The 27,991-nt window shown below is 39.8% G+C and overlaps 1 protein-coding gene across 1 annotated transcript; it reads right to left on the bottom strand.

Annotated features, from left to right (window-relative positions):
- Positions 1 to 188: 188 nt before the first annotated feature.
- Positions 189 to 27,949, bottom strand: CENPC (centromere protein C). Its single transcript, XM_058025217.1, has 19 exons — positions 27,874 to 27,949; positions 26,504 to 26,550; positions 25,411 to 25,472; positions 25,004 to 25,092; positions 23,781 to 23,871; positions 23,458 to 23,677; positions 22,391 to 22,594; positions 21,837 to 22,216; positions 20,392 to 21,229; positions 19,813 to 19,851; positions 18,531 to 18,598; positions 17,365 to 17,433; positions 15,511 to 15,615; positions 14,603 to 14,701; positions 12,382 to 12,480; positions 11,945 to 12,099; positions 11,439 to 11,529; positions 9,964 to 10,033; positions 189 to 487 (listed from the first exon to the last, which is right to left on the bottom strand). Exons 1-19 carry the CDS (start codon positions 27,886 to 27,888, stop codon positions 445 to 447), a joined length of 2,784 nt encoding a protein of 927 aa, XP_057881200.1. The 5' UTR covers positions 27,889 to 27,949; the 3' UTR covers positions 189 to 444.
- Between the last annotated feature and the right edge of the window lie 42 nt (positions 27,950 to 27,991).

Genomic DNA, 27,991 nt, shown 5'->3' with positions numbered 1-27,991 from the left:
GATTATATGACTCTATCCTTTGAAAACTTTGAAAACTATTTTACTTTCAAACTCCCTTTGAATGTTTCAGCAACTCCAAAGAAACAGAACAGAAACATTTCAGTTCATTACATCCTTGAAGCCACTCAAGTTAACACACATATTTATGCACAAATATTTACAAGTCAAACTCATGCAATTATCTGCATTTTCAAAACCACATGGAATGCTAGAAAACTGATTCTGAAATTATTTAAAAACAAAGAAATCAAAACTGATTTGCATTACTTAATATTTATTGATACAAAAGAAAATTCATAACAAACTATGTATTTACCATTTACACTGAAGAAAGATCTTTAAGATCAATGAAACAATATGCCCCAGAACTAGGGTGTCCGATGAAAATGTTCAATGTTCTTTCGAACTCCTCTGCATTAGATGATCTTCAATTTGCAGGTAAAGTTATGGGGAAGAGGTGTCCATCAACACATTTCTTGCTCTTCCTCTAAATTATAAAAAAACCCAGCAATTAGTTCAAATTAACACGGTTAAAAATAGGCCTACCTGTGCCATAATATTGGGGAGTTACAAGACAGTAAAGTGGAACAACTGCAAATTGTACTCACAGCAGCAAGGACATCACAACATTCACCTACTCCAGCGGAAAATCAATAAAAACATTAGTATTATTTCAATTATGCTCAAAAGAGCACATTAGCCTAATTTAATTCCACTAATAGTGGTCTCTGACAAATGTGCTCATCTGTGCAAAACCTGGAGCTGTCAAAGCCACACCTGGTTGTGGCACTGACACTTGCTCTCCAGGAATTCTCCTAAGCCATTTCAAGCACAAATTATATCTTGTGAAGGACCAAGAGGCCTCAGTAGTTAATGTGCATGTAAGTTTCTTGTTATTTTTATAAAGATCTTGTGTGTATTTGAATTCCCTTTAACCTGGGTTTACACAAATGGTTCACAATCTCTGGTCTGCAGTTCCAAGGTCACAAAAAGCTGCTGACAGTAGGGAAAATAACTAGGAACTAAAATGCTTGCTGAGAGAATAATAACTGATGCAATTCCCTACCTCAAGTGACAGCTGAGTACTGCTACTCCTCATGTAGAGTTATATGGCAAAAGCAGACACTTGATAGCCTGGACTATGCAGGATGCCAGATTTTCAACTGGTTTAAAGCCCATGCACAGAATAAAGAATGCTGTTAAGACCTGCAGGTGAAAATAATAAGCCACTATCCAAATACAGCAAAATGTTTTGGGGTGTATGTGCAGAAAAGTGGTAGCTAATTCACCCAACCTGAGCAGTGGGCTTCTCATCAAACCAAGGTGTGTGTCTGCCCTAGAGGGACTCCTTAGAGCAAAGACAGAAAGGCAAGGTTAAAGCTGACACTTGTGACTGTACTTACTGTGCCTGTTTTGTCCTTTAGCGTGGAGAGAGGGATGGCAGTGGCTGGGGCTCAGGCACACCCCACACTCTGGTGGCAATACTGGTGTGACATGGAAGACTGCTCTTCACTTTAGGGGTACAGAAATAAGGGTCTTCCCAAGAAAAGCATGAACTAAACTTATAGAAGAGCAGCTTCCATAGCATAGGTTCCAACTTCCCACCAAAAGTGTGAACTAAACTTATAGAAGAGCAGGTTGCAACTTCACAGGATGTCTGAGGGCAGAGGGGACCTCTGGAAGTCATTTGATCCAACACTTCTGCTCAAGCATGACCATCAAGAGCTGGCTGCCCTGGATTCAGATAAGCACTTTCCACTCACACAAGCCTGTGTTTCCTGATCTCTCTGTACCTCTTGACCTCTCTGCAGTAACCACGGCAAGAAGAATGAGGATGCCTAGTGTGCACACCAACACTCTGATGTGCTTTGCAAACACACACTCCCACCCAGGGCACTAAGAATGGCAAAACAGAGATGATGGGATCTGAACTCTGTGGACAGAACTGTTCCACATGGAAGGCTATGTCACATGTGCTTGGCCAGGTCTCAGCCCCATCTCCAAGAGAAATGTATGAAGCTGATCCTTAGGGGCCACCCAACACATCTCTTTCAGTCTAGGCTCCTTAGACACTGCAGAAACACTAAAAACCTGGAAGATTACTTTCTCTTGGAATTTACCAGAAAAGTCAAGCAGCAAGAGTGTGAGAGGGCACATAAGAGATCCACACCCACACATGCAGCAGTGGGCACACCTCTGTGCCAAAACCAGCTGGTGCCAGGCGGCATTCCCACTGGCAAGAGGCATAAAGATGTAAGAGCAGGTGAATGCCTGGACTAGCCTGCCAACACAAAATCAGGGTATGGCGTGGTGCCTAAGTGATGGCAGACACACATCAAGATTGTGCCAAGGCAAAGGAAGTCACCAGCACGCTGAATTAGTGCTCTAAGAGGAGCAAACAGCAAAATACTATGGTGCTCCAGGGTAAGTCTGGCCATGGGGAACGGTGCTAGGATGGATTCTTACAGCACTGCAGAGCCAGCCTCAGCAGATGGACGAGGTTCAAGGGCAAGCAAGTGGGCCTGAAGCAGTCTCAGTTCTGCTTCTGCAGCCAGGAAAACAGCAGATGATGACAATACAAACACCTTGCCAGTGACATCCTAAGCCAACCTTCTTGGGATTAAAACTACACAAAAGTCCTTCAAAGAACAGAGGCCAAAGAAAGCTTTGCATCACCTCTCTGAGGGTGAAAATTGGAAGCTATGCCAGGCCCTGTACAAAACTTGCAGGAGAGGTAGCAAAGGAACCTTCAGGCACAAGAACACCTCTGAAATAATTCAAACACCTGGAACTCAGCTAAAAAATTATTCAATCCTTGCAAGTGGCAAAAAGACAGCAAAGAAAGCTTTGGTAAGGAAAATGCATCCAAATAGGGCAGGAAATTAGTTTAGGCAGCAAGACAAAAAATGAAGAAGCAGATTGAAACTTGATGAAACAACTGAGATGAAACAGCAGCAGGTGAATGCCTCATCCTGCAGTTCCAAGAGAAGGAAGAAAAAAAGGAGAAAGTGAACTTGGGGCAGATACTTCAAGAAGACAACTGCAAACTTGCTTATGAAGACACAGTACATCACAGTGGCATAGTGTTAACATGAAATTTAACGAAAAAAAAAGGAAATTATTATCAACATTTCAATATATACTTGAGGTGACCTCTCCACTGTAATTTCTGCAATAATTCAAGTTCCAGATATGAGGTGGGATAAAAAGGGAACATTTACGCAAATCTATAGCCCATTCTAAATCAAATAAATTAAGAGAGGTATTGTATTTCATTACCATCACAGTTCAGTGGAAACAAGCAAGAAGGGAAGCAGGAAATCTGGGGTTTGCACCTCATCTAAACGCCTCAGCATCTCATCAGAGACTAGCTTTGCTAACTTAAAAAGTTCTTCAGAAGAAAATGTTAAATATTTTCAGTTAAAACAATACCAGTGTTGTAGGTTCCTCCTCTTTTTTTTCCAGCAAAACCCACAAACGCATCCTGCAGCATGAGTGCAGGACTGTGGGCTGACCCTGGCTGGATGCCAGGTGCCCACCAAAGCTGCTCTGTCACTCTCCTTACTCAGCTGGACAGCAAGGGGAAATACAAGGAGAGGCTCCTGGGTTGAGATGAGGACAGGGAGAGATCACTCACCCATTACTGTCACAGGCTGCAGGGGAATCTCAGCTCCAGCACCTGGATCTCATCCTGGCTCCTTCTGCACTGACCTGGGTGTGGGCAGGGCTGTTTCTCTCACTTATCCTCACTTCTCTCTTCTCTGGCAATAATTACTTCTGCACAGTAACATTTTTTCATTCTTAAATGTTACCATGGCATAGTTACCACCAACTCTGGCGGGCTCAGCCTTGGCCAGCGGCAGGTTGGCACTGGAGCAGTCCGGCACTGGCTCTGCCACAGGGAAGCTGCTACTGGCTTCCCACAGAAGCCATCCCAGTAACCACCCCCCACCACTATCAAAACCTGGCCATACAAACCCAATACAAGGTCAAAAGCAGCAGAAGCCATTTCATGACAAGGTAATGATTCTGTGAGTTTCAATGGGGTGAGCAACTGAACAAAATGAAGCTATTCTAAATTCTGATAGTTCACTCAGTGTAATTTGTCTGAAAGGCTAAACAGGATGCTAACATGGACTTGGTATGCCACAAAATGAAGAAATAAAGCAAACATTTAATTTGTCTTTAAAACACAGTGGGGCTTTTTCACTATCTAAAATACTGTTCAAGTTTGGGAGCTGAGTTCTAACTTATAGCTACCGCAACCTCTCTGCTTTACCTGTGAATTACCTTAAAAGTGTGTAGTAGAGCTTAGCTGCTCATCAGGCAAATGTCTGCTTCTACTGAGAAAATCAGCCATAATAAAAGGCAGACAGCATTTGCTAGATGTAAAAAGGCCTCTGCAATTATCACTTAATTGTCCTTCATGGGCCAGTACTGGGAGTCTCATACTTTCCCCTTAAGGTCGCTCCCTTCTTCAGCACTTTTCTTAACTGTCTACTTAATTAGTCTTCCTTCCTGGCCTTAATTGTGAATTTGTTTTGATTAATTAGCCTCAGAGCTCACTTGGCACTAACTGAAATATAGGAGAAGTGCTCAGTTTCTTCGGTGAATAGCCTACTGCATCCTAGGGGAGCCCCCTCTTTGTCAGCAATAAAATTTCAAGTCCAGATAGTGTTTGAAAAGAACTTTTTTGTAATTAACTTTCAATTCTTGTAATTACCCCCACTGTACTACAACACAAAAGTGTTGCTAACACAAAGAAAGGGTAAAATTCATTCAATTCAGGCCTCTTCTTAGGTGGATTATACATCATGCTCATTAGCTGAACCCTGTAGTTTTAGATAAGATGACACAATGTTCTCAAATGCAGGTGATCAGATCACTATTAGAATCCCAAACCAGGAGTGTGGTTTACCAGCAGAGACAGCTGCGTCCTTGTGGCACCAACACCAGAAAACCTTTCCCATATCAATATTTTCAAAGTTATTGAGCTTCACTGAAAATGCTTTGCATAACCTAGACCAATAAGTCTGTAACACCTCTGAGCACTAACATAGAGCTCTTCACACCTCTCCTATCACTCCTCTCCCCTCCCTCTTTACAGCATGTTGACTCCAGAAGACACCCTCACAGGTTACCATGCATCTGCCATCTTGATCAATTCTCATTTCAGGTACTGTTACTGAAAACACAGGAAAAGGCACCTTTAAACACCATCACAGTGAAAAAATTTAATAAGCTAAATGAAATAAAGTGTGTTAACAGCTATCATACTCATTTAATAAACTTCCTAAATATTTGTCAAGAGTACTGGAATTCTTCAGTTTTCAAATTTAAAAGTCCTTACTCATCAAGCTGCAAAGAGAAATAAAAATCTTATTCTAGATATTAATTTCTGTAACATTTTAAACTTGCATCTCAACAGTCAAGCTGACAAAGTAAACATTTTGTTTCTTCCAGCTCCTGGTTTCAATCACTGTTGCTCTTGTGCTCCAAACAGGACTGCAGAAGGAGTGCAAAGTACCTGTGGTTTTACAACCCTTTGTGCTGTACCTTTCCTGGGGCACAGAAGCTCAAATGAAGCAGATTAGAACAGGAGCTTTATGAGTGGGCTTAAAAACACAGAGCAGCTCTGCAGACAAAACTTTTAAGATATTTGTTTCCTAATGATCTGCAGCCCGCTGTTCTGACTGATAATCAACCATGTTTTCATCTTAGAACTGGACCATAGGACTCACTTCGGTTGTCAAATCCTAACTGAAGCTCATCCATGCAACCCAAAAGGTTTGCCTTTGAGATTTCTTCTGACTGTATTTGTGAACATCTGTGAAGTGACAGGATTCTGCCAAGGAAATGTACCAGCTTGGAAGAACTAAGATATTCAGTTACAACAGCTGTCAATAGCATTAAAGAGGCATGGCCCATGCTCTTCAGCTAGATGTATCACCTGCAATCAATCACCACTTAAAGTAAATCCTGTATTACAAAAGACATCATGCAGAGTCTATACAACAGTAGAAATACAAGAAATATTCCCTCATGCTGAAACGCCTTTTCAACTGTTATGAAATGAGGAAATAGCTCTTTAAGTCTATTGCATTCCCCAAATGTTAATTTAAAATCATCTGCAGATAAACAATTTAGTTGTGCACTTGCAAAATAGAAGAAGCTGTACATGTGCCTCAACAGTTTGTTTTGTCTGTAATTACTCAGCTCACAATCTCCTATTTTAGATTTACAGAACTGTACAAATATGGATGTGCATACACATCTGACTGTTCTGCAATCACTCTTCTGCTAATTTAAGCTTCAAAAAGCTTTCTTTAAAAAAACAGGAACAGCTTTCCAAACAAATAAAACTACAAAAAGATATATTTGCAAAAGAACCTACTAACTTGTAATTTTTTTGAAGGGAGCCACAGCCTTCAAAGCTGTGGCTTTTTATTGTGGCATGACTTCTCAGTTAAGCCTCTTAAAAGAAGCCCCTGGATGTTACCATAGTACCTGCTATGGAATACATGAACCTATTAACATAAAGCTGAAATATGTGACTTGGCTTTTGTTTCCAGCTCTCTCAATTACTGCTGATAGAAAGCAATGAATTAAAATACTGAAAAACAGGGATACCCACTAGGATATCAGCATGTATCCTCCAGGAACAGAAAGTGTATCTCACATTTTGTCTCCTTCAAGACAAAGATCCCAACTTGACTCCACAACAGGTAACACTGGTTAACCAACTTCAGCCTAGCTCCACAAACACCTGGTGAAACCACAGTAGTCAGTGGAAGTGAGATTACTCAGCAGAGCAGAAAAGAGGCTGGCAAAAAGAATCACATGTTTGCAGGAAGAACTAACTCGTCACATTTCAGAAAAGACTTATTTTTTTGCAATATCCCATTTGGGCTGCTGTACACAAAAATGTAGGAAGCAGGAACCAAAATGAGACCAGGCAGAGGTGAAACATCAGCTGCTGCTTCTGACTAGCAACTGATTATTAATTGACACACTGCAGAACTCAGCAGCCATAGGAGTCCTGGCACTCAGAAGATTCTCCTGCACCTCCTCACACTATATTTAGGCTAATGACACAGCAGCAAATTTCTAACAAGTGCCAAGTTGAAGAAAAAAAATTGAAATGCAATCCAGACCAACAGTGAACAACCCAGGTCCTGCTGTGTACTAATGTTTTAAAGAACAATTTTGCGCAAGTGGCTGCAACAAGTACAACATCCATGTAACTGAATGAACTTAGTAACCTTCAGCAGTTAAGTCCTACTGTGAATGGCAACTGATTTACATCTCTTTGCAAGAGAATTCAACTAAATTTATCTCCACCTCTAACACACTGCTCTTCCTGCCTTTCAAAAACCAGATCCTCCTGAGCACAGAGGCCAACAAAGGACTAAGAGCTGTGCTTGAAGCCCCATCTACTGACAAATAATAGAACTGTCGCTATACCAGAGCAGTATTCCCGAGAACATCCCTTGACAAATTTGATATTGCTTCTTAAAAAAAGCAAACCACAATCATATTCAGATGTAGTCCAGCTACAAAATGTTCTCTGCAAACTACACAGGACACTTGTCTCAAGAAACCAACCAGCCAGAGAGCAACAAAACCATCCAGCCTAAAAAGTGACATACTTTACCAAATCTGCCCTGTTCGCCTTGACATCCCAGCCATAGAATTAGGAAAACACAAACAGGCATGCTAACCTGAAACCTGCATTTGAACACCTGCACTTTCCAGCCTGTGTCAGGAAACGGTCTGCACACATTAAATCTGCCTTAGAAAGCATCCTGAAGAACTATTTCTCTTGACTCAAAAGAAAACCCTCCATGATCTTGCTGCCAAGTTGCAGGGGGCAAAGACACATCTGTGCCTGATACGACATTGTCATCACTTCTCATCCCAGCCCACCAAATGAAAACACATCCCTGGAAAGCAACAGCCTGCTGAGCTCTGCCACAGCATCCACCCACACTCTCCTTCAGGACCACAAGCCCTGAAGTCCATACACATAAGTTACCTACACTAACCCCTTAAGTATCCATCCTTCTGCTACCCAAACTGCAGACAGGTAACACAGAAAAGAATCTGCAGGGCACTTTTGTTCAGAACTCCCTGGCTATTAACACAACTGAGAAGTTTTCTTGTTCTCATTTTTAACTGGAGCCAGTTTGCTGCTGGGATCAGAGACCATCACATCCATGGCCTGACTGCTGGGAGACCTGCTTGGGTTAGAAGCAGAGTCTTAGGTTTAATCCTAGCCCTGTACTTTTTTCCAAGTGGCAAAGTTCCAGATCTCTGTAGGCCTGAGGAGCTGAAAGACTTAAAAACTAAACGGTTTAGTGGGTGGGATCCCCTCAAGCAGTGAGACAGCATGTGTGCCCATCTGGTAGCTGGTATGGCTCCAGCACAGGAAGGACATTATTTGAATCTTGCTGACCTTGAAGAGACCAACCCAAGCCCAAAATTTAGAAAAGCTGCCAACATCAAATTTATAACTAGTGACTAAATGACTTTTTTCTTTTTTAACTCTTAAACTGCTTACAAAAGTTGAAAAAAAGCACTGGAAAAAAAGGACTTTCTGTGTAGTCTGAACTCTGACAGTAAATAGTTTGTTTCAAGACAGGCACGCTCCTGTTTCATCTTCTCAGAGCTACATGTGACTTAGCCATGAATGAAAAGAAAGCACACAACTTCTACCAAGTATTTCCACTGTCAGTCTACTTATGCACTAACCATAGGAGCTTCAAAGAGAATAACAAAGTATTAGCTCAAATTCCCCAATCCAAAGGATCTTTCACAGAGGCATGATAATCTTGGTGTCCAAGACCTTTCACTGACACAGGAAATTAGCTGAGAGCTGAAAGCCAATTCCTCTTTCCTACTTTAATGTATACTCTAGATTTAGCATAAAGATCATGGCCAAGACTGGTTACAAGGTTAGTGCTCAATCCTCAAGTCCTTAAGAGTTCACAATTCCAATTCAATTTTCCTTATCTCCTTCTCTTCAAGGATAGCAATGACCAGAGAGAGAAAGCAGTATATGAGAAGAGCTGTAGTTTATCCTTATCTTCAGCCAGAAGGAACCTCGAAGAGCTTGGGAGACAAATGCTATGTATACCATCTGCTGTCTAGACTTGGCTTCTGGAGTATACAGTATAATTACAGCTTTCCCAAAGGTCCTCATTATTATCCAGGAACACAGCAAGCAAATCAAAAGGAGATATTAGAGTAATACATTTGGCAATGACCTATCACTGTTACACAAAATAAAGCTATCAACAATGTTCAGAGCTAATCAGGCCATAGCTTCCACACAAAAGACACAACTGATAAGCTCCTACTTAAGAGCTCCTATTTTCCTATTCAGATTGGAGGCACTAATCATCCAGCTGCCAGACAAGGAAGGGTTGCCTGTCGTTAACATATGAGAAGGCAGCTGGACCCCAGCACAGCAGCCTTGCAGCAGCCCATCTCCTAGACAACAATTACTGGAATGCAAACAGCAGGTTTGTCATTTAAACAGAGATTATTCTAAGCAGGTTGTACCAGGCAGTCGTTAAGACTATCTATCAGATGTTAGCTGAGCATGCCAACGTTTTTTCAAGTGCTAAGCATCTTTAGGGAGATTAGGCATATTGATACAATTTGGAACAACAAATACACCCACACATTTCATACTTTTATCTTTCTGTCACTGGATGGCACAAGAACAGTAACTGATTCAGAGCGAGGCCCTTCAGTATGCCATTTCAGTTTGACAGCAAACAACTTCTTCTTCTTCTGTGTTTTTTCCCTCAACTCTTCTTATCTTGATTTCAGCTGCTCTGTATTCATTTGTAATGTTAGGGTGGGCCCACTCAAACACTTTTGTATGTAAAAAGGACTTCAGAACATACAAAAATTTGACAAGTGTTTAAGCAAACTTCTTTGCAGAAAGTTCTTCACCTGTCTTTGAGTTGTGTGAAGAGAAGAACACTTTCTTCATTTAGAAGATTTCGTATGTTATATCCATTTCCTACAAAGAAAAACAGAGTAAATTTTCCTTAGCATCCACTGGCAATTTTTTTAAGTCCTCTCCTTTTTTAAGTCAGCCAAGTATAATTCCATTTAATATATTTTAACAGAAGGTATATTAGCTCTTAATCTAGGATGCCACTCTTACAGGCAGGTCAGTGCATTTCAAAGAGATGACAAGGAATACACCTAATGTCATTTACTTTCATCTGTGCTTAGAAGATTTTTACTGAGAAGAACGTAACAGGCATGAACTCTCAGCTCTCAAAACCCACAATAAAACTTTAAGGTGACTGAATTTACTTCAATTTATTCCTACAGAAAATATCAATAAAAACTGTACATGGAAACTTATCTGCAGATCTTGACTTGAGTTTTGCACGCTAACCTGACCACAAAACAGAATTATCTAATAGGCCCTGAACACTGGGAATGAACAACATCCTCACATTCACATATGGCCACACAGTGAATTACAGAGATCACCTGCCACCACCATTGCATTGCCCATCCAGCCATACTGAGAGCAGCCATCAGGAAGCAGGGAAGAATGAAGTGTAGATCTTAATGGTCATACAAAACTTTCAGCATTTTATATAATCTGCTTTCCCAAAAAGCAAATGACAAAATTGTCTCAGCAGACCCACTAGACTTTTAAGACTGTAACACCAAAAAACAGCTTCAAAGCACCAAGCATTAACTGAGCAATGACTGTTCAGTCAGGACACTCTGCTGAAAAGTTAACAGGGAAAAAATGGGCTAATTCCTCATTTTCTGAAGATAAACCTCTTCACAAGAAAGCTGTACAAAAGCTCTCTATAGTTTCATGTACAGCCTGCTTTAACACTACTATAAATCTCCAGACTAGTGTCTTAAGCCACTGATGAACACCCTCCCATATGGAATTCATGCCACTTTTATATCAGAAGGACAAAATCAGGTCTTTAAATTCTCAAGAAAACATATGAAGTTACAACCTATTCAACAAGATAGCTGAACCTTCTATATATGAGAAGCACAAAGCACAAAATGGTGAACTGATCCAAATGGATTTTCATAATTTTACATAGGAAAAGAGCAGCAAGCATATGGTGACAGAAACAATTATATTAATTATGAGTAACATTCGGCTGTCTGTGATGTTTCCTCAACACTACAGCTAGTGACAGAACCAGAAAACCAAGAGAAATTTACTCTTAGAAGTTGGTAGTGTCATCAAAACTTTGAGGCCACAAGAGGTATGTGTATCTCTGCATTCAACCATTACATGATCAACCCACGTCCAGTGTTTTGTCATATTCCATTTCACCCCGCAGTGTGCCACTGTCTATTCAGTCATTCTGTTTGGATTTGATTCCTAGCATGCTGATGTAGGCTCCTGCACCTCCCAACAAACACACACTCACCTGCTGGAACATAGAAGCAGTCCCCTGCAGTCAGGCAATACGATGTGTTATGTAATGTCACAATAACTTTGCCATGGATAATATGGAAAGCCTTAATGGAAGCCAAAGGGTTCTAAGGTTAGCACCATTTAAAGAAGATATCCAAGAAAACACTTGTACACACATAACAAAGATAAAAACCCAAATCAGCCAGCAGAGCTGCAATCTCTTTTCCCCATACTGATGAAAAACAAGATGTTCAAAAGGGGGATGGGGTCCAGTTTTATTTTTCTGATATTTCTATCTGTCTGCAAGATTTACAAAGTAGAAGCAGATGGACATACAGATTTAATACAAAGCAAAGCAGGGCAATATGCATGCAAAGATCCTTCAGTAAAAAATTCATTAATGTTCATTTGTTTTGGGGGCAGGGCAGACCTCTCAACCTCATATGTTATTTCCAACCACCCCAACAGATCTTCTGTTTACAAAGTCCATTTCATAAAACTTTTTAAAAGCACACTTACTATTGTATCTGTGTCGACAAACTGGTGTCCCTTTTCTTTATATGGTTGCAGAATCAATCTACCAGTTGCAAAAAGAGACGTATTCAAATTTTTGTGTATTTCTACTGCTTCATCTTTGAAGAAGTAAGTTTGATTGCCTGCAGTGTTTATACAATCTACAAAAAATGTCCAGGAGATTAGCATTAATGCTACTACATAATTAGTCTTGTTACAAGCTCAGTGCAATACATATTGTTTCAGTGCAACACCTCCAAAAGCCAGACTCAACATTTAGCTGAAAAATTATGACACTTCTTATGTCTCCCTCAGAACCTTCTCCAGAAGAGAAATGAGTATTTCAGATCCTCACCTTTTTATGCACAATGTGGCATGAACATTTTTTGTTCTCATAAGTCTACATAATTCAGGAAGTCCCTTGGTCCCACCCATCAACTCACCTAGATGCACTTCATTATTTGTTACTGGGTCCAGTACAAGGACTGGCTCAGATGCATCAGCTAGGCTGTGGTCCAAACTTGCAGGTATCTCTCCTCTATCTGAGGATACAAAGAAACCAAAACAAGACCAAAAAAGAAATCAATATAGATTTCAAGAAGTTAATAATTTAACCACAACTTTTCCACAATTCCAATGTTACACATTAAGTAAAGAAATTTCCTTTAATAAGTGACTAAATAGAATGAACACTCTTCCTTCAAATAAAGAAAAACATTCATAACAATTCTTTGAAAATATCTTTTTCATTGAAATAATTTCTGTGTGTTATAGATGAACACTCTCTAAATCCTAAGGAATTTTCTGGGGAAATGCCACCTATTTTTCCTATGCTATTAACAACAGTATTTATTCAAAACTAAACTCTATGTTTTGAGAGATGTGTTTTTCTAGCAACAGATGCTGAGAGAATATGAAATACATGATGAAGAGTGAAGAACAGGTGGTTTTGCTCAATGTATTGTTGATAGGCATCAGGGGACTTAAGAGAGAAAGTGTTCAAAGATAAGCACATGTCCAATTTTCCTGTTCTAAAGAAATAACACTATGGGAATCTCACTCTAAGTTGTAAATCTGAGAACTATTGCTATAATAAAAAGGACTTTTCCAGAGAAAGAAATATCCTAAGAACTGATGACAACACTATGCTTTTCAAACAGAACAGGGATGCTTTAGAATGTTCACGGCAGAATAAATATCCCAAAGCTCTCCTGCAGAATTCTTTTAAGCAGACAATTTTAGCTCTACAGTGCACAGGAAATTTCTTTAAACACAGACAGAAGAAGCATGCTAAAGGCAAGCTATAGCACTTTGTAGGCACTCATGGCAGCTTAAATACTCTTACAGTAAAACTATCAGGGGGAGGAAGAAAGTTACTGTGTTTGAATAGCTTTGTTCCAACACAACCATCTCTCTATAAAAAGCAGCAGCAACAGGTACAATGCTATAGCTATAAAAACAGAATTTTTTTGTATCAGTAATATTTAAGAATTTGTGCTAGAAATTCTACTTGGCTGACAGGCCTTACATGCATCACTAAGACCCAAGGATGTAAGTGAAAGACTATCTCTGAGAATGAATGTCTGCCACACAGGAAATCAATCACTTCTGGAAGACAGTTCAAAGGCACTTGAAGCAACCAATAGTTCTTGTAAGATACAATATGAACAGTCACTACCAGCTCAGGATCTCATGGGCTGCAAGTGATTTATATTACAATATAAACTGTACTTAGACCAAATATTGATCTATACCAGGGTCCTGTCTCCCATCAGTGGCCCAAAGTAGGTACTCCTTCCATTCCTCAAAATGCCACAATAATATACTCAATATAATATATTCAGTTGAATACTTTCCACCTCTAACCTGGAGCTCCCACACTTTATGTAGAGCTATTAACTCTCCGTTTAATGTATCTGGTTCTTGCCTTGAAATGACATAAATACTTTTATGCATAATATTCTGGGCAGGAAGCACACAGTGAGAATGGTCACCTTATTTTGCTGAATAACCCAGCTCTCACTGTCTTCCTTCTATACCTTCCAGAGAGCATAGCAAAAATAATTTGGCTTTTGGACTTTGACACTCTTTTCTGAGCACTACTTACATGTTTATTATATACTGGCCAGAGAGCCTAGGTTTGCTTAAACATCACTTAATTGCCCACTTTTAATCATTTTATGCACTCTTCTTAAAGCTCTCCACCTACTGTAATGTGGTTTTGTATTTAAACTACAATAGCTTGAAGCCCTACTAACACTCTCTGCTGCATTTTTAGATGTATTACAGGCTTCAGCAAAATAGCTACAAGTTTTTATACCTTAACCATGCCCACTAGCATCATAATCTGAACACAGAATGAGTACAGTTTAGTCTCTTCAGCCCCTGCTTTAAAGGCACAACAGCACTTCTGGGTATGTCTAACACTTTTTCCTTTCTTACGCTGAAAAGTGAACAATTTTACTACAACAATGTACAGCATGGCTATAGATCCAGTAGGAGCAGGTTTTTCCTCATCAGATCACATTAATAAATTATGGTATAAAATTATTTTCACCCAGAGAGAGAACTGAGTGTTTACGGGAGAAAAATCTTAGAGCAGTAGAGCATTTGATTAAAGAGACTTTTTAAAGTATCCAAAGGAAAAAAAGTCTTTGTTCCTACCTGTTTTATCTCTTTTCTGCTTGGGACAATCCTTCCTCCTTTTACTCTTCCTGGGAGATTCTGTTTCTGGATGCACAAGTCCACTAATCACAAGCCCTCCTGAAACAAAAGGAAGTTAAACAAAGTCCACTAACTCACAGTAAATCTAAAAGAATGCAAACTTGCACAACCAATCAGCATTTCAACTGAGAATAGACTTCCTTGATGCTCAGACTTTTCAGATCACTTTAGAAAGCCAGAACAACCAAAAAACTTTTTAACATTAAGTACTTTGGAGTGCAATGCAACTTGAGACATTTTGAAAATTATTTTATCAAATTCAGTCAAAGAACACTTCAGAAAGCCATCACATGCAAATAATTTTTTAAGATAAAATATCACTTTTACAGACACAAAAAAATACTCTTTTGAGTGAACTAATTAATTAGGAAAGGACTAAACTAGGCTGAATTGTCACTAAAAAATTACTGAGAACAAGATATATTTTCTCACTTAGGGTATTTAACACTGAGACTATAAAATGTTATAGTATCTGCTCTTGAACACAATCCTTACACAAAAAGAAATGCTCCAATGAATGATCCAGTGGATTGTCTCTTTTTCCAGTATCACACACAATCTCTGACATAAAAAACCCACTAGTACAGAGCAACTGTTCTGTTCTTCCCTCAACAGTGAAGGAAAAGTACTTAACATGCTCTGCTGAGATTATTTTCAGCTGACACAGGAGTGTCAGAAGAGAAGAAAACTACATGGAGAGATGACTAAGTAACTGGAGACCAAATAATCTTTTTTAAAAAGTTACCCAATAGTAAGCATCTCAAGGCTTGCACAGCACAAGATCAAGTCAGATTTTTCTATTCTGCTTTGTCAGAAGGAAGCAAATGTTGGTATTTTGAAACTAATACCTGAAGGCTTCATAGTATAGTTTACGCGCTCGCCTCTCCAGTATTCCAGAGGCTTCAGCCGTATCCTTTTTGTCCGACGAACATTAGGTGTGTTGGAAGGCATGACTGATTTCAAGGATGAAGTCATTAAGTATGAAAGGAAAATTCAGAGACAGAAAATATTAAGTATTCTTTCCTCTTGTTCTGTACCACAAGGGGGTCAGCCCTTCCCAGCTGATATTTTTATCACATTGCTATCATGACAAGAAAATAGGATTCAAGTATTACCAAATGCCTTCTTTCGCATAAATCAGTATTTCACCCTCCTTTTTCTTAAACAATCACCACCCTGACTCGACATTAGATTTCATTCTATATATCTTAGTGAAACACTGATACACAGACATTAGGAGCTCAAGCTCAAGGACAGCAAACATGCTACATCTGTGAAGACAAAGTTCTCGACAAAGACTAAGAATCTTGCCTCAATCTGGGGGATTTCATTAGCAACCATGAAAAGGCACTGCCTCAGTTATGGGGAGGGTAACAGAGACTGCCTAAGTACATCCTTCTCTTCCACATTCAGAAGTCCTGTTTCCAGGGTCCAGAAGAGCAGCACTTTTGCAAAAAGAAACCATACATTTCCAGGATTTGTCAGATATTTATCTTCAGATGTACTAATCACACAGTCTCAACTTGGAATTTGTGTAAGCTGCCATATATGAATAAAGTATGATATTTTATTGTTTGTAAGAAGAGTAAAAGCCCCTTAATATCTCAAAGCAAATTAATCAAGAATATTTAAATATTTTAAAATGGTAAATATGAAACAGTTGCTGAAACAGTTTTTGAAGGTAGACAACTAAAGTGTCGTGCAGAAAATAATAATGAAGCCAATTAAAAAACACCCATAATGTAAACAGACAAGCATGGGACTACAGCTGACTGCATGACCATTGTTCCATCCTATCCAGACTCAGACCACCACAGAAGGCAGGTTATTTGCACCCTCAGTTTTACTGCACAAAACCAATTCAAACTCTTACTGTTCTCACTGTACAGTAAGAGTTTGTGCTGACTCAGTTTTTTAGGAATATATTCAGTGCACACAGCTGGGTGTGGAGCTGCAGTGCCAGCCAGAGATGGAGCTCTGCAGGAGAGCCTCAGGCAAGAGGCCATGAGCTGATGCTGACCCTCCGAACCACAAAGGGCACGGGGACCTGTGGCCCAGCCCAGTGACCAGACACTCAGGGACACAGCAGGAGCTGAGCACTCAGCTGGAAGGACCAGCAGCACCCCGGACTGTTGAGCACACAGAATGTGAGGGTACAAAAGCCCAGACAGTCCTTGGCTCCAGTTTAAGCTGTTATTCTGTTGCTACACTATAAAATTACTTAAAGGAACCAGAGGTCTGAGACTCTGCCATGAGAAACTCAAATGCAAGCCAGGAAGGAAATCTGGCTGTGTACAGAGTCAAATGGGGCACCTGTCAGGGCACTGGAGCCACCCACTGTAAAGGGGTTTCAGTCCCAGGACTTCAAGTCTGTGGTGGTGGGAGTGTGACTGCCAGAGTGGCTCCTGGATGGTCAGATCTGAAAGTTTGCTTAACACAATACCATGAAAAACCAAAGTGTGGCAGTTAAAAAGACAATTGTTGAATGGAGCAACAAAAAGAGAAACACTAGGAGTTTTAAAAAATAACTTTCAAATTAAGAGAAGGGCTGAAGGCCTGAAGAAATAACAAACCCTATCTGTAAATACTTATGAACAGAGGAACCCATTTCTAGGTGTCTGTGTCTCCTTCAGTAACATTTAAATCAAGTTGAAAATGCACTTGCATTTACACACTTACATTATATTTTAAAATACTCTTACCTATTTTATGCTTTGCTCTTTCATCTGACAACAGATGTCTTAATTTGTAATTCAAGTCTTCAGAATTATCTGAAAACACATTCAAAAACCCCAAAGGCATTTATTATTCCTGACTTTCATTCAATATGCCAACTAGAAGCAACCAAAAGTAACACATACAGAAGTCCCAAGGATAGTGCTTCCACCAACCACTTTTGCTATAAAAATATATTAAATCCAGTATAGATAAACAGTATCTGTAATTAGTTTTAAACAGAGTAAACTTAAAAATTACTTGAAAACTATACATTCAAGTAAATACTCCTCAGACCTATCCCTCTTGATAAAGTGAACATTGACAAATTATAAACTATACACATAATTTTACTGATCATAATGCAAGGTCATTCAGATTTATATCACTGAAACCTAACTTCAGAACAAATTTTTTACCAGAACACACACAAAAGTAGGTATCTGAAAAAAGCATTGCATGGACTAGTGACATCCACATCTGGCTCTGAAGCACTAAGGAAAAGACTTTGTATCTCCAGGGCTCATGTTCATTACAACAACATGTGGAACTTGTGCAGTGAAATTTAAAACTGAAACCAAACAAATAATAATAATCCTCCCCACGCAAAAGCCCCCAAACACAAAACCAAACCAAACAACTAACAAAAAAACAAACAAAAAAAAAACTAACACAACAAAGCAAACAAACAAAAAAAAAAAAAAAAAGAAACAAAAAAAACCAAACAAAACAAATAACCCCTCCTTGAAAAAAACACCAAACCAAAGTATTCTTTGGGGAACAGGCCATGACTCCATCAATGCTGTAATTTGGCTCAGGTTTACCTGAAGTGTCTGCATACAGGACCATCACATGGGAACACATCAAACTGGTACAAACTGAGCCTGAAAATTTTGTTCCAAGTATTTTAGAAAGAATAACTTTATCCTGGTATGCATGATGCCAAAACACAGAGGGCTACGTTCTCCCAAAGCTAACCAGATAAAGCTGGCAAGCTGTACCACACACTTGGATAGAAATGCAACCACAGCCAATAAAATCTGCATTTCTTCTCCTGCACAAGCTGAATACAACAGAAATTACTGAACTGTCAGTCACAGTTTATAAGAAGCTTATACATAAAATGCAAGGAATTACAAAGTTCAAACATTACCTGAAGATATATCATCCTGCTCAGGACACTTAGTGCTGGAATCAAGTCCATCTTCTAGAACAGGCCCACTGCAAAGGAAAAAATATACACCTGCTTGAACATGTCAAAGGAACATTACAGCACTACCAAGAATAGCAAATTAAAGTTTTTACCAGATCATGTGGGCTGGGTTCTATTTTGCTTTTAAACAAGTCTATACCAATTACACACTGAAGCAAATGACTACTCCTTAAAAATCATAGCTCAGAAGTTCATGAACTCCTCCCCTTCTCAGTCATCAGGCAGACCATTAGTGTTCACACCTCCTCTCTGAAGAGGTTTCCTAAACTTTTTTCTCCATTCCAGAACAGACCTTCTCACCATGCAGCATGACCTTACAATTTTCTATATACCATAATTATAAAAGATAATTTATAATTAAAAGACCTTTAAAGAGTTGTTTTGCATACTCTAAGGAAAGGACAGGAAAATAAAATGTAGCCTGTCATAAAATCCTCCCCATAAATGGCAACAATTTATACATATAACTCCAACAGAGATTCTCAAGCAATCAAGCCACTTGTCACAGAACTTCTACAGCCTTAGAATCAGCACCCTCGACCTTCCTTCTTCCCTCATCTGAGGCTGTGCTTCATTGCTTTTACTGTGCCAATGAAGTTCAGCTGTTATCTACCTCAACTCCAAAAGGTGCATTTCAACTACCTAGGTTAGCAAATCTACACTGCAAATCTCTCCAAGTCAGTCTGCAGTAAGTTCTCCTTAGAAATAAAGTCCCCAATATTTTCAGTACAATGACTGCATAAGAATTTAATAAATTCACAGACTGCCACTCCTGTTTGCTTCGTTATTAAGTTTCCATCTCACAAAAGGGGAAGATACATGCCTAAGTACATGCACAAAGAGTTTGGATTGTAGATTGAGCTCTATACCCTACTTGACATCAATTTTATTAGTGCAACTGTCATTAGTTCTAGGAGCACTGATCCTCCGGTTCAAAAATCACACACTAATGTGGAAGCAAGCCTCAAAGGAAAGAAATCCCCAAAGGCAATAAGCTTATTATGACCCCCTATTCATGACAGGAAGAAAAATTGTATTAGTTTATTAACTGTATTAGCACAGTATTTAAAGCCCTGAAGCAGGAATCACAATGCTGTTCTACTCAGTGTTTCACCAGCAGGGCACAGCACACAGCAGCTGTACCAGCTGCCCACTCTCAGGGCGTCTCCATGGGCCAGAAGTAGGATTAAAGTAACGTGTTTCAGACAACTCAGGAAATTACCTTTGGCAACTCACAGCCCTCTCTGCTACAAAGGAATCCCTAGAAAAGAAAACAACACTCTTGTTATATTTTGTGTTAAATAAACTTAATGAAAGGAACCTGTAGGTCAATAATTTTATGTCCTGAACAAAACTATAAAAAAGACATTAAAAAAAATTAAAAAGCAATGCAAAGACCTGTGATTATCAACCAGGTTTTAGACCACTTGAACTTAGTCTTTAGATTGACAAAAATAAATATAGCTGAAGAATTAAATGCTGTATTTCTAAATTTATTTTTAAAAAGGAACCAACTTGACAGTGAAGTTATTCCATGGGCGGTGGGGTTGTGTTAAACTAGATCTGCTCTGCAAGTCTCACAAGAAGACTTGAACTAGAACAAGTTTCCTCATGTAGGAATGGCACCAAGCTTTGAGAAAATAATGTTGATTAAACTGCTTGTTTCTCTATTAACTATTTAACCAGCCTCAAACTACCAGGTACTTGAATTGGGCCATCTCTGCTTAGAAGCTGACAAGATGTATTTCATTATCTACCAAGTTACATACCACATTTGTAAAGAATCACACAAAAAGCTTACTGTGGTCCACGCTGTCTGTTATGTTTTCTTTTTTTACTTTTTATTTTCACATCTGGTAACTTCCGTTTTTTCCTTGCCGTGTCCCGTACAGAAGAGCTGTCAGAATCTGTTTGAGACTCAGAGCCTTCAGAGCTTGAGAGAAGAGCTTTATTGGTTCTACGTGGAATCTTTTTGGCTATCTTCCCTGAAGACTTGGCAGAGCATTTCTTTCCAGGATTCTTCACACTCTCCACGGGATGCTGGAGTGCTTTTAGAGGAGTTCTGTTATTGGCATCACCAGGTGACTCTGGTGTGTGTAATGCATTTCCAGGCTTTTTGGGCTTAGTCAACTTCTGAATCACAGTAGTGTCTAATTTCTGATGCAAAGATGTGGTGCATACTTCATTCAGTTCCACAGGCTCTCTTTCAAGCTCTTCTTCACCAGGTCCACTGTTAGAACTCTCTTCTCTTTGTAACTGAAGCTTTTTATTACTACTTTTCTGGACAGATATTTTAAATTTTTTCCTTGAAGTTGCTGTCTCTCTCTTAGCTACTTTGACTTTTGGCAGTTTCTGCTTAGCAGTTTGTTTCTTGTTAACTAAATGCTGAGAAGCTTTAGAAGCCATCTGCAGATTCTTGGAAGACTTGAGAGACTTTTTCAGTGACACAGTCTGCTTTTTCTGATGCCCAGATGAGAGCACAGGTAAATCCTCACTTGGCATACTTGTTTTACGCTGCTCTTCATCAGATGATTCTGTTTCCAATCCAGGCCACATCGGTACTTCAGCTTCTGGTTTTCGGGATGTGTGCTTTTTCTGGTTTGGAGAGTCTTGTCTAAGTGCATCCTTTTTAGTTTTTCCTGTCAATACACAAAATATTTGGACCTGAATACCTTTTCCCATTAAGCCTGAAGACATGCGTTAACATCTGAATGCACAAAAAAACCCCAAAGAATCAAAATGGGGGGGAAAAAAAAAAGAGGTATCACAAAACCAGTTTTATCACCATTGGCTAAAAGAAGGCTATAACTAAACTATAGTCCACAAAAAAAAGGGGGCAGAAATGTTACATTCAATCTGCTTTCCAATTTTCAGTGTTCATGCTACAAAACCCTTCACAAATAAAAAAACTCAATCCCCCTCCTGTCCAAATATAACTGCCTTTCTATGGCAAGAGGAACAAAAGCTTTTTGGGTACCTACTTCCCATGACTCTTCATACAAAAAGGCAACACTGCTAATTTAATTGTTAATGTTCTAAGAGGAAAGGCAAAGGATATGGCAAAAAAGTGAAGACACTCTCACTGCCTCTCTGTCTCACCCAAATCTAACTGCACAACTGAAACAGCTAAATGAAATCTATTGATGTTTATCATCTACTTTATTATAATTTTCTCATAAACCACCAGAAAATAATCTAGGAATGTGACCTGTAAGGTCAAGTCTGAAGAGCTGTTAAATAACTTACCCACACAAGGACTCTTTCGGCTTTGAGTTGTAAGGACATTTTCTTCACTACTAGGGATTGGATCTGACACTGGCCTTTCTCTGAAGTCAAAAGCTCCAATACCTGGATGATCCAGTTTCTGTTTAGTAAGTACTTTACCCTGTACTTTTCTGTTCTTGACTTTCTTATTCTGTGTCTTCTCCTTTTCAGAGGGCTGAGGTTTAGAAATGGGAGCTGCAGAGCCATCCTTTTTTGATTTTTTCTTCTTAGTGGGTATCGAAAGCCAAGAAGTAAAAGATGCACCACCCGATTCATCAATTAAAAATTCACATTCATTTTCTATTTCTATTTCTTGATATTTCACAGGATGAGGTGATGGTGGTGATATGGAGGTTGAGTATCTAAAGAATGGAGGGAAAAAACATTCCTATCAACCAGGGTGGGGGGGAAATTGACTTTCAGTCTTTCAAATCCAGTGATAACTCCCCACACCTAGACACAGTACAGAATGTTCCTCAAAAGAATTATTATAAAGTCCATCCATCATATGTTCCATATTAAGGCTCCATACAAACCTCTGTCCAAATGTTCCTGTTGCTACAGCTGCAAAGACAGCTGAAGAGAAGGTCTTCCGTGTCTGGGCAGATGATGCAGTAACACGTTCTGTTCCTCGCACAGGAACAACCTGCTCATCTCCCCCAGGAAGAGGTCCTTCCAAATTTTCCACTTCTCCATGGCTCTTTGCTGCAGCTGGTGTACTCCGCTTATCAAACTGCAATCTACAAATGAGAAACAGCATTCAAATATGCTGCCATAAATCCTGAGTGCTCAGTAAAGTATTGTGAGGATGAACAGATGTTCCTGCTGACAGCATCTCACTTCCTATGAACGAGCTTCCCTTTGGAAACTTGCTGCAAAACAGGTGAGCAGTAGGGCTTTCCAGTATAGTAGCAAGTGCCCACAGGCATCATGGAGTCAGCATGTGACTCTTGATCAAAGGCTGCTCAGCAAGACAAATACCTAATTTTAGGAGGATGTGCTTGAGAAATTGTCAGGTTTCCTAGTCGTAGATGCACTGTCTTTCCAATCTCACTCCATCAATGGGAGTCAATGGGATCAGTGTCAATCCATCTTTATGATCTATCCCAGAGATTCAGTCCTCCAGGAAAGCAGAACTGTGGCCAGGACACTGGCCAATGCTGCAGTTCAGCTTCAATTCTTCCAACAAGGAGATAATAATCACAACTGAAGCTATTTTACCTCAAATAAAACATTTGTACATTGAGACCGAGAGGAACAATGACTGCTCATTTCTGCTTTAACAAATTCTTGTTAACTTTTAAAGTCAACACTGTCAATAAGATTCACTGAAGAAGTCTAGATGATCTGAGAAGCTGATACTTTGGTGCACTTTCCCGGAAAAAAGAGTTAAATTTATTTTGACAGGCTTCCTTCACTTGGGTACTACACTTATCACCAGAATATTCAATAAAATATAATTCTGCCCTTTCTATACCCAGATATAGAACTTCCTAAAAAGCTTTCAATTATTTTTTATGAGTTCACAATCCAAACTCAATTTACCTTGAGGGGGAGGGCACACCTGGAATGTGACACCACAATGACGTGCAGCTATACTTACTTAACTGCAGGAGAACTTTTCACTTCCTCCACAGGAAGAGGTGATCCAACAGCCCCACGATTATCCTCAGGGTTCAAAGGCACAGCTGGACACTGGCATGGTGCTTCAACACCTTTTAAAGTATTTTTCTTTTCACTTTTAGACACAGGAGACTCTGTCTTTTTAGGAGTAGCTATACAATCAGGTGTTGCAGCCTTCAGGTATGATTCACATGACAGTCCTGCCATATACATAGAACAGGTTTCATTCTTTTACTTAAAACCTTGCAAAATCCCAAGTAATAGTTACTCTAAAAACCTTAATTCAGTAATAGTGTGACCAACCTCTGCTGCTGACTGGTTTTAGTAGTGATGCAGGTGAGGGTTCTGCAGACTCACGGGCTCTTTTCACAGAGCTGGCTGACCCTGCCTTGGGCTGTCATAGTTGGTAACAAATAATGAGATGAGGTAAAATATTTGATAAAGCAACAGTATTTTAACAGGAATACACATTTCTGTAGAACATTAATATAATTCACACTGTGGCATTCTAAGAAAAACAGTGCTGCAGTAACTCCCACTGTCCCACTACTTCAAGATGTCTCATGTTCTTCCCTTAATTCATACTCATTCAAATCACAGTTGTATTTCACCTAAACACTTCAACTTTCTATGGTGCAAAACTCTAACTGTAAATTTCAAACAACAGGTAAAACAGTGTGTACAGTAAAAATCTATATGCAGCTTGAACCAGACCTCTGGCTAACCTCGACGTAAACTACTTATTATTGTTATTAGAGTAAATTCATTTAAACTGTTTAATTACCCTTTACTAAGACAAGCTGATGTTTAGCAAGAATTGATTTGAGATTATATTCTAACATCAGACTAAATTAAACAAACACCATTATAAGGTTGCCTCTTCTAAACCCTACCATTAATAGAATATCCTACTTAAAAAAGAAAAATCAACATATTAAAACTAAATATACATTCTAGATTATTGGCATCATCCTCTCAGGCAGCACATTAACAAGGCCTTCACCTTGTTTCCACTCATCAACAGAGTTACAGACCTATGAAGTTATTGTATGAAGTTACTGTATAGTTAAGATAGCTATCAGGAGTTATCCAGCTGCTTTTCTACATGAATCCCCTTTAAATTTTACTGCCCATCTGATAGCTAAGAACTGTGCCCATATATTTGGCAAAGTGACTGCAACCAGCTCCAGTGGAGTCCAAGACAGCCATACCCAGCACCAGTAATAAGGCAGCGTGCTTCAGCCTCAGACCATGAGAAATTTAACTATCCTGGACAAAAAGCTGAAGAAGCTTTCATTAGTAAAAACCCAAGGAAAAAATCTATTAAATAATTCTACTTTTAGAATATTTACTATTAGAGCACAACAAACTAAGAAAAAATGCACATTTTCAATAACTGTCATAGATCATTAAATTGTAGCCTGGATACTTTTACAGTGCTCATACACAAGCAAATGCTACAGAATTGAACTTGTACCCACGTGAACCTGTATGCAGTGCTACACTATGGCACTGACAGAACTCACCCTTTGTCTCTCGATTGAAGTCCTCTTCTCATTTTTCAAAACAAAGGTTGAGCTATCTGGAGAGTTTATTGTAAGATCACTGCTGCAACCTATGAAGAAAAAAAGCAGTAAATATGGGAATCTTGGAATTGTCCAGGTTTTATTTATTTGAACAAGTTCTAAGGTTCACTAAGGTGATGTAAATCCAAACAAGAAAGGAATTAGATGCTTGAGAAAGAGATTATAGGACAGCTAAGACAGTTTTAAAAAGCTGAGAAGGGACTGTTCTTAAAAAACCTGAGAACTATTTCTATCTATTTTATCCCTATTTTTTATTTCTATGTACTTACCACTCAATATAACACAAGGAAGAAAATAATTATTTTCTTTTATCAGCAAATCAAGCAAAACACCAAATAAGAGCTTACTTTCAAAACAATCCTGTATGACTTTCAGTACGTTTTGACCTGGCTGTAGATCAATCTTATTTCTAGAATGAAGAGAGAAAAATATTTTCAATCAAAACTGCCAAATGCTCTCATCTCAAATATTAACATAGCAAAGTTTTACTTCTAAATGTTTTAGGTTATTATTTCTTCAAGTTCAGACTTTAATACATTTTTACCTACCATTTCCATGCATTGATATCTGCAAAGAAATTTGTCTAAGTAGGAATTCCAGGAAAAAAAGCCTCACTGCTACAGATTATAATAAGAATGAAGAATTCTCTCTACATTAAAGAAAACATGCAACTACTGCAACAGCCCTGAGGTAAATGAGCTTTAGGCTGACTAGAGTCTCACTTGAACATGTAATTTTTTATAAACCAGACCTGGAGCTATGTTGCCTGCACAGTGATGCAGCTGGAACCAGGCCTGAGGTATTCTATCCATAAGCAAGTGACCAGCTCAGCTGGCTGGATTATTATTTCAAACCAGCACAAATGGAAAGGGCAGAAGTGAGTGATTCATCAGCCAGACAATGTTGATCAAAACCAAAATAATAGAAAAGCCATGGAGTTTTACTCCCACAATGATCATGATATACCTTTAAAAACAACTAATTGTGTACATTTGGTAAGCTCACGAAATGCATTTCCAGAAATGAATTTCAGCAACAAAAACTTCACAGACTCCTAACACACATGTAAAGAACATCACAGCACATCTCTAACATTTACCAGCAAGGTCCAAATATGCTGGAACTATGCCTGGGTTTAATTTTCCTACTCCTTAAAAGGCAACATGTTTGCACAGATCACTGCTTCCCCACACAGGCAGCCCAGTCAGGGGTACCTTAGGTACAGCTGCACCACAACCTGCTGCCTCAGCAAAGGGACACCTCAGAGCCTTGTCCCCTCACAGAGCTTGCTCCTCTTACCACTAAGAAATACAAGAAATTTGGGAAACATCACATGATCAGTTTAATAAGGTACATCAAGTAGTTTTGACATTTAGCTCTAAGATAAAAATCAAGGTAAGTTTTCCAGAATCTAAGAATAAGTTTTTAAATGCAAATTACCCTCCTCCGTGGCAGAATCTTGCTCTGTAGTCTTTTTTTAAACGATTCTGTGAAGAAATAAGAATCAATTTTTACTAAGCATGACACTTGACAGGAAAACAAGCAAGCAGATCTCGAGGATTCTTGAGACATCCTGAAGTAGTGGGACAGTGGGAGTTACTGCAGCACTGTTTTTCTTAGAGTGCCACAGTGCCTCTTCATACATTTGAAACCCAAGTACAACCAGTCATTCGAACAGCAGACAGGACTCCAGCCATTTACCACAACTAGAGCAGTAATAATTCAAGCAGCAGCACGTTCTCTGTGTAATCAAATAAAGCTGCTGACCTGGGAACCAGTAATGGCTGTAGAGGATAAAATGGGAATGAAGGGCAAGAAAAATTCAACAGCAAAGCAGAGTGCAGTTCTTCACAAATGTGACAGGAAAATATCACAAAAAAATGTAAATGTTTATCTGAAAAACAATTATAACCTCTGCCTAATTCATATAAATTTAGAATATTTAGCAACGTGGACAGTATCTAATCCTAACACAAGAGAATTCTACACGTTTTTGTGAAGTTTGCCATAATGACAGTATTTTGCATTTCATTGCGATTCCCCTTTGACTATTACTTCCGGTATCAAAAATAAACAAACGCTATACGGATAGATTTCACTGCAAATTTTCAACATCGGTTTAAAGCGGCAGAAGGAAGATACAGGGAAAACAAGTGACCAAAAGCCACTACTTCAGAAACTATACTGAAGCACACTGCGCAGTCAATCCGGCACTCGGACATTAAACCCCCTTCCCTTCACAGCAGAGTGCAGCACAATGCACTGCGCACTAAAGAAATTAAAATTTCCTGTCAAGGACCTAAAAGAGCCTTTACCAGTTCATTTATTATTGGGTCCGTGTCGCGCTACACATGAAGAATGTTAAAACTCAAGCACGATTCTAGCGTGCCTGCACAAATGTCCTGCTCTTGATGCGTTGACTCTCCCGTGGAAGTCGGCTCTCCCGCGGCAGCCTGAGGGGAACGGGGAACAGGACACGGGTCTGGCACAGACACCGGTGCGCTCAGGGGAACAGGACACGGGTCTGGCACAGACACCGGTGCGCTCAGGGGAACGGGGCTCCCGCCACACCAGCCCCACAAATGTCCGTGCCAACCGCCCGGACCCGCAGTGAGCGCGGAACCCCAATGCCAGCCTCGGTCTCCTCATGGGGAAGGGGAAGATCGGCCCCGTCCCTCCCCTCAGGAGCGCGCCGAGGGCCGCGCCCCTGCGCTATGGATGGGCCCGGCCGCCGCCCACAACAAACCAGACAGACAGACAGACACAGACATACAGACACACACAGAGCGGCCGCTGCCGCGCTCTCTCACCAAGGCCTGCGCCATCCCGGACCGGGGCCGGCGCGCGCGCGCGCCCAGCGCCGCCTTCGAACCTCGCGCGCCTTTCCCGGCGGGCGCGCGCGCACGGCCGGCGGACGGCAACGCCCGG

This window comes from Melospiza georgiana, chromosome 5 (genome assembly GCF_028018845.1).
Source record: "Melospiza georgiana isolate bMelGeo1 chromosome 5, bMelGeo1.pri, whole genome shotgun sequence".
NCBI lineage: Eukaryota > Metazoa > Chordata > Aves > Passeriformes > Passerellidae > Melospiza > Melospiza georgiana.
The sequence above is the reverse complement of the archived record's forward strand: the minus strand, read 5'-3'. Positions and strand labels throughout refer to the sequence as shown.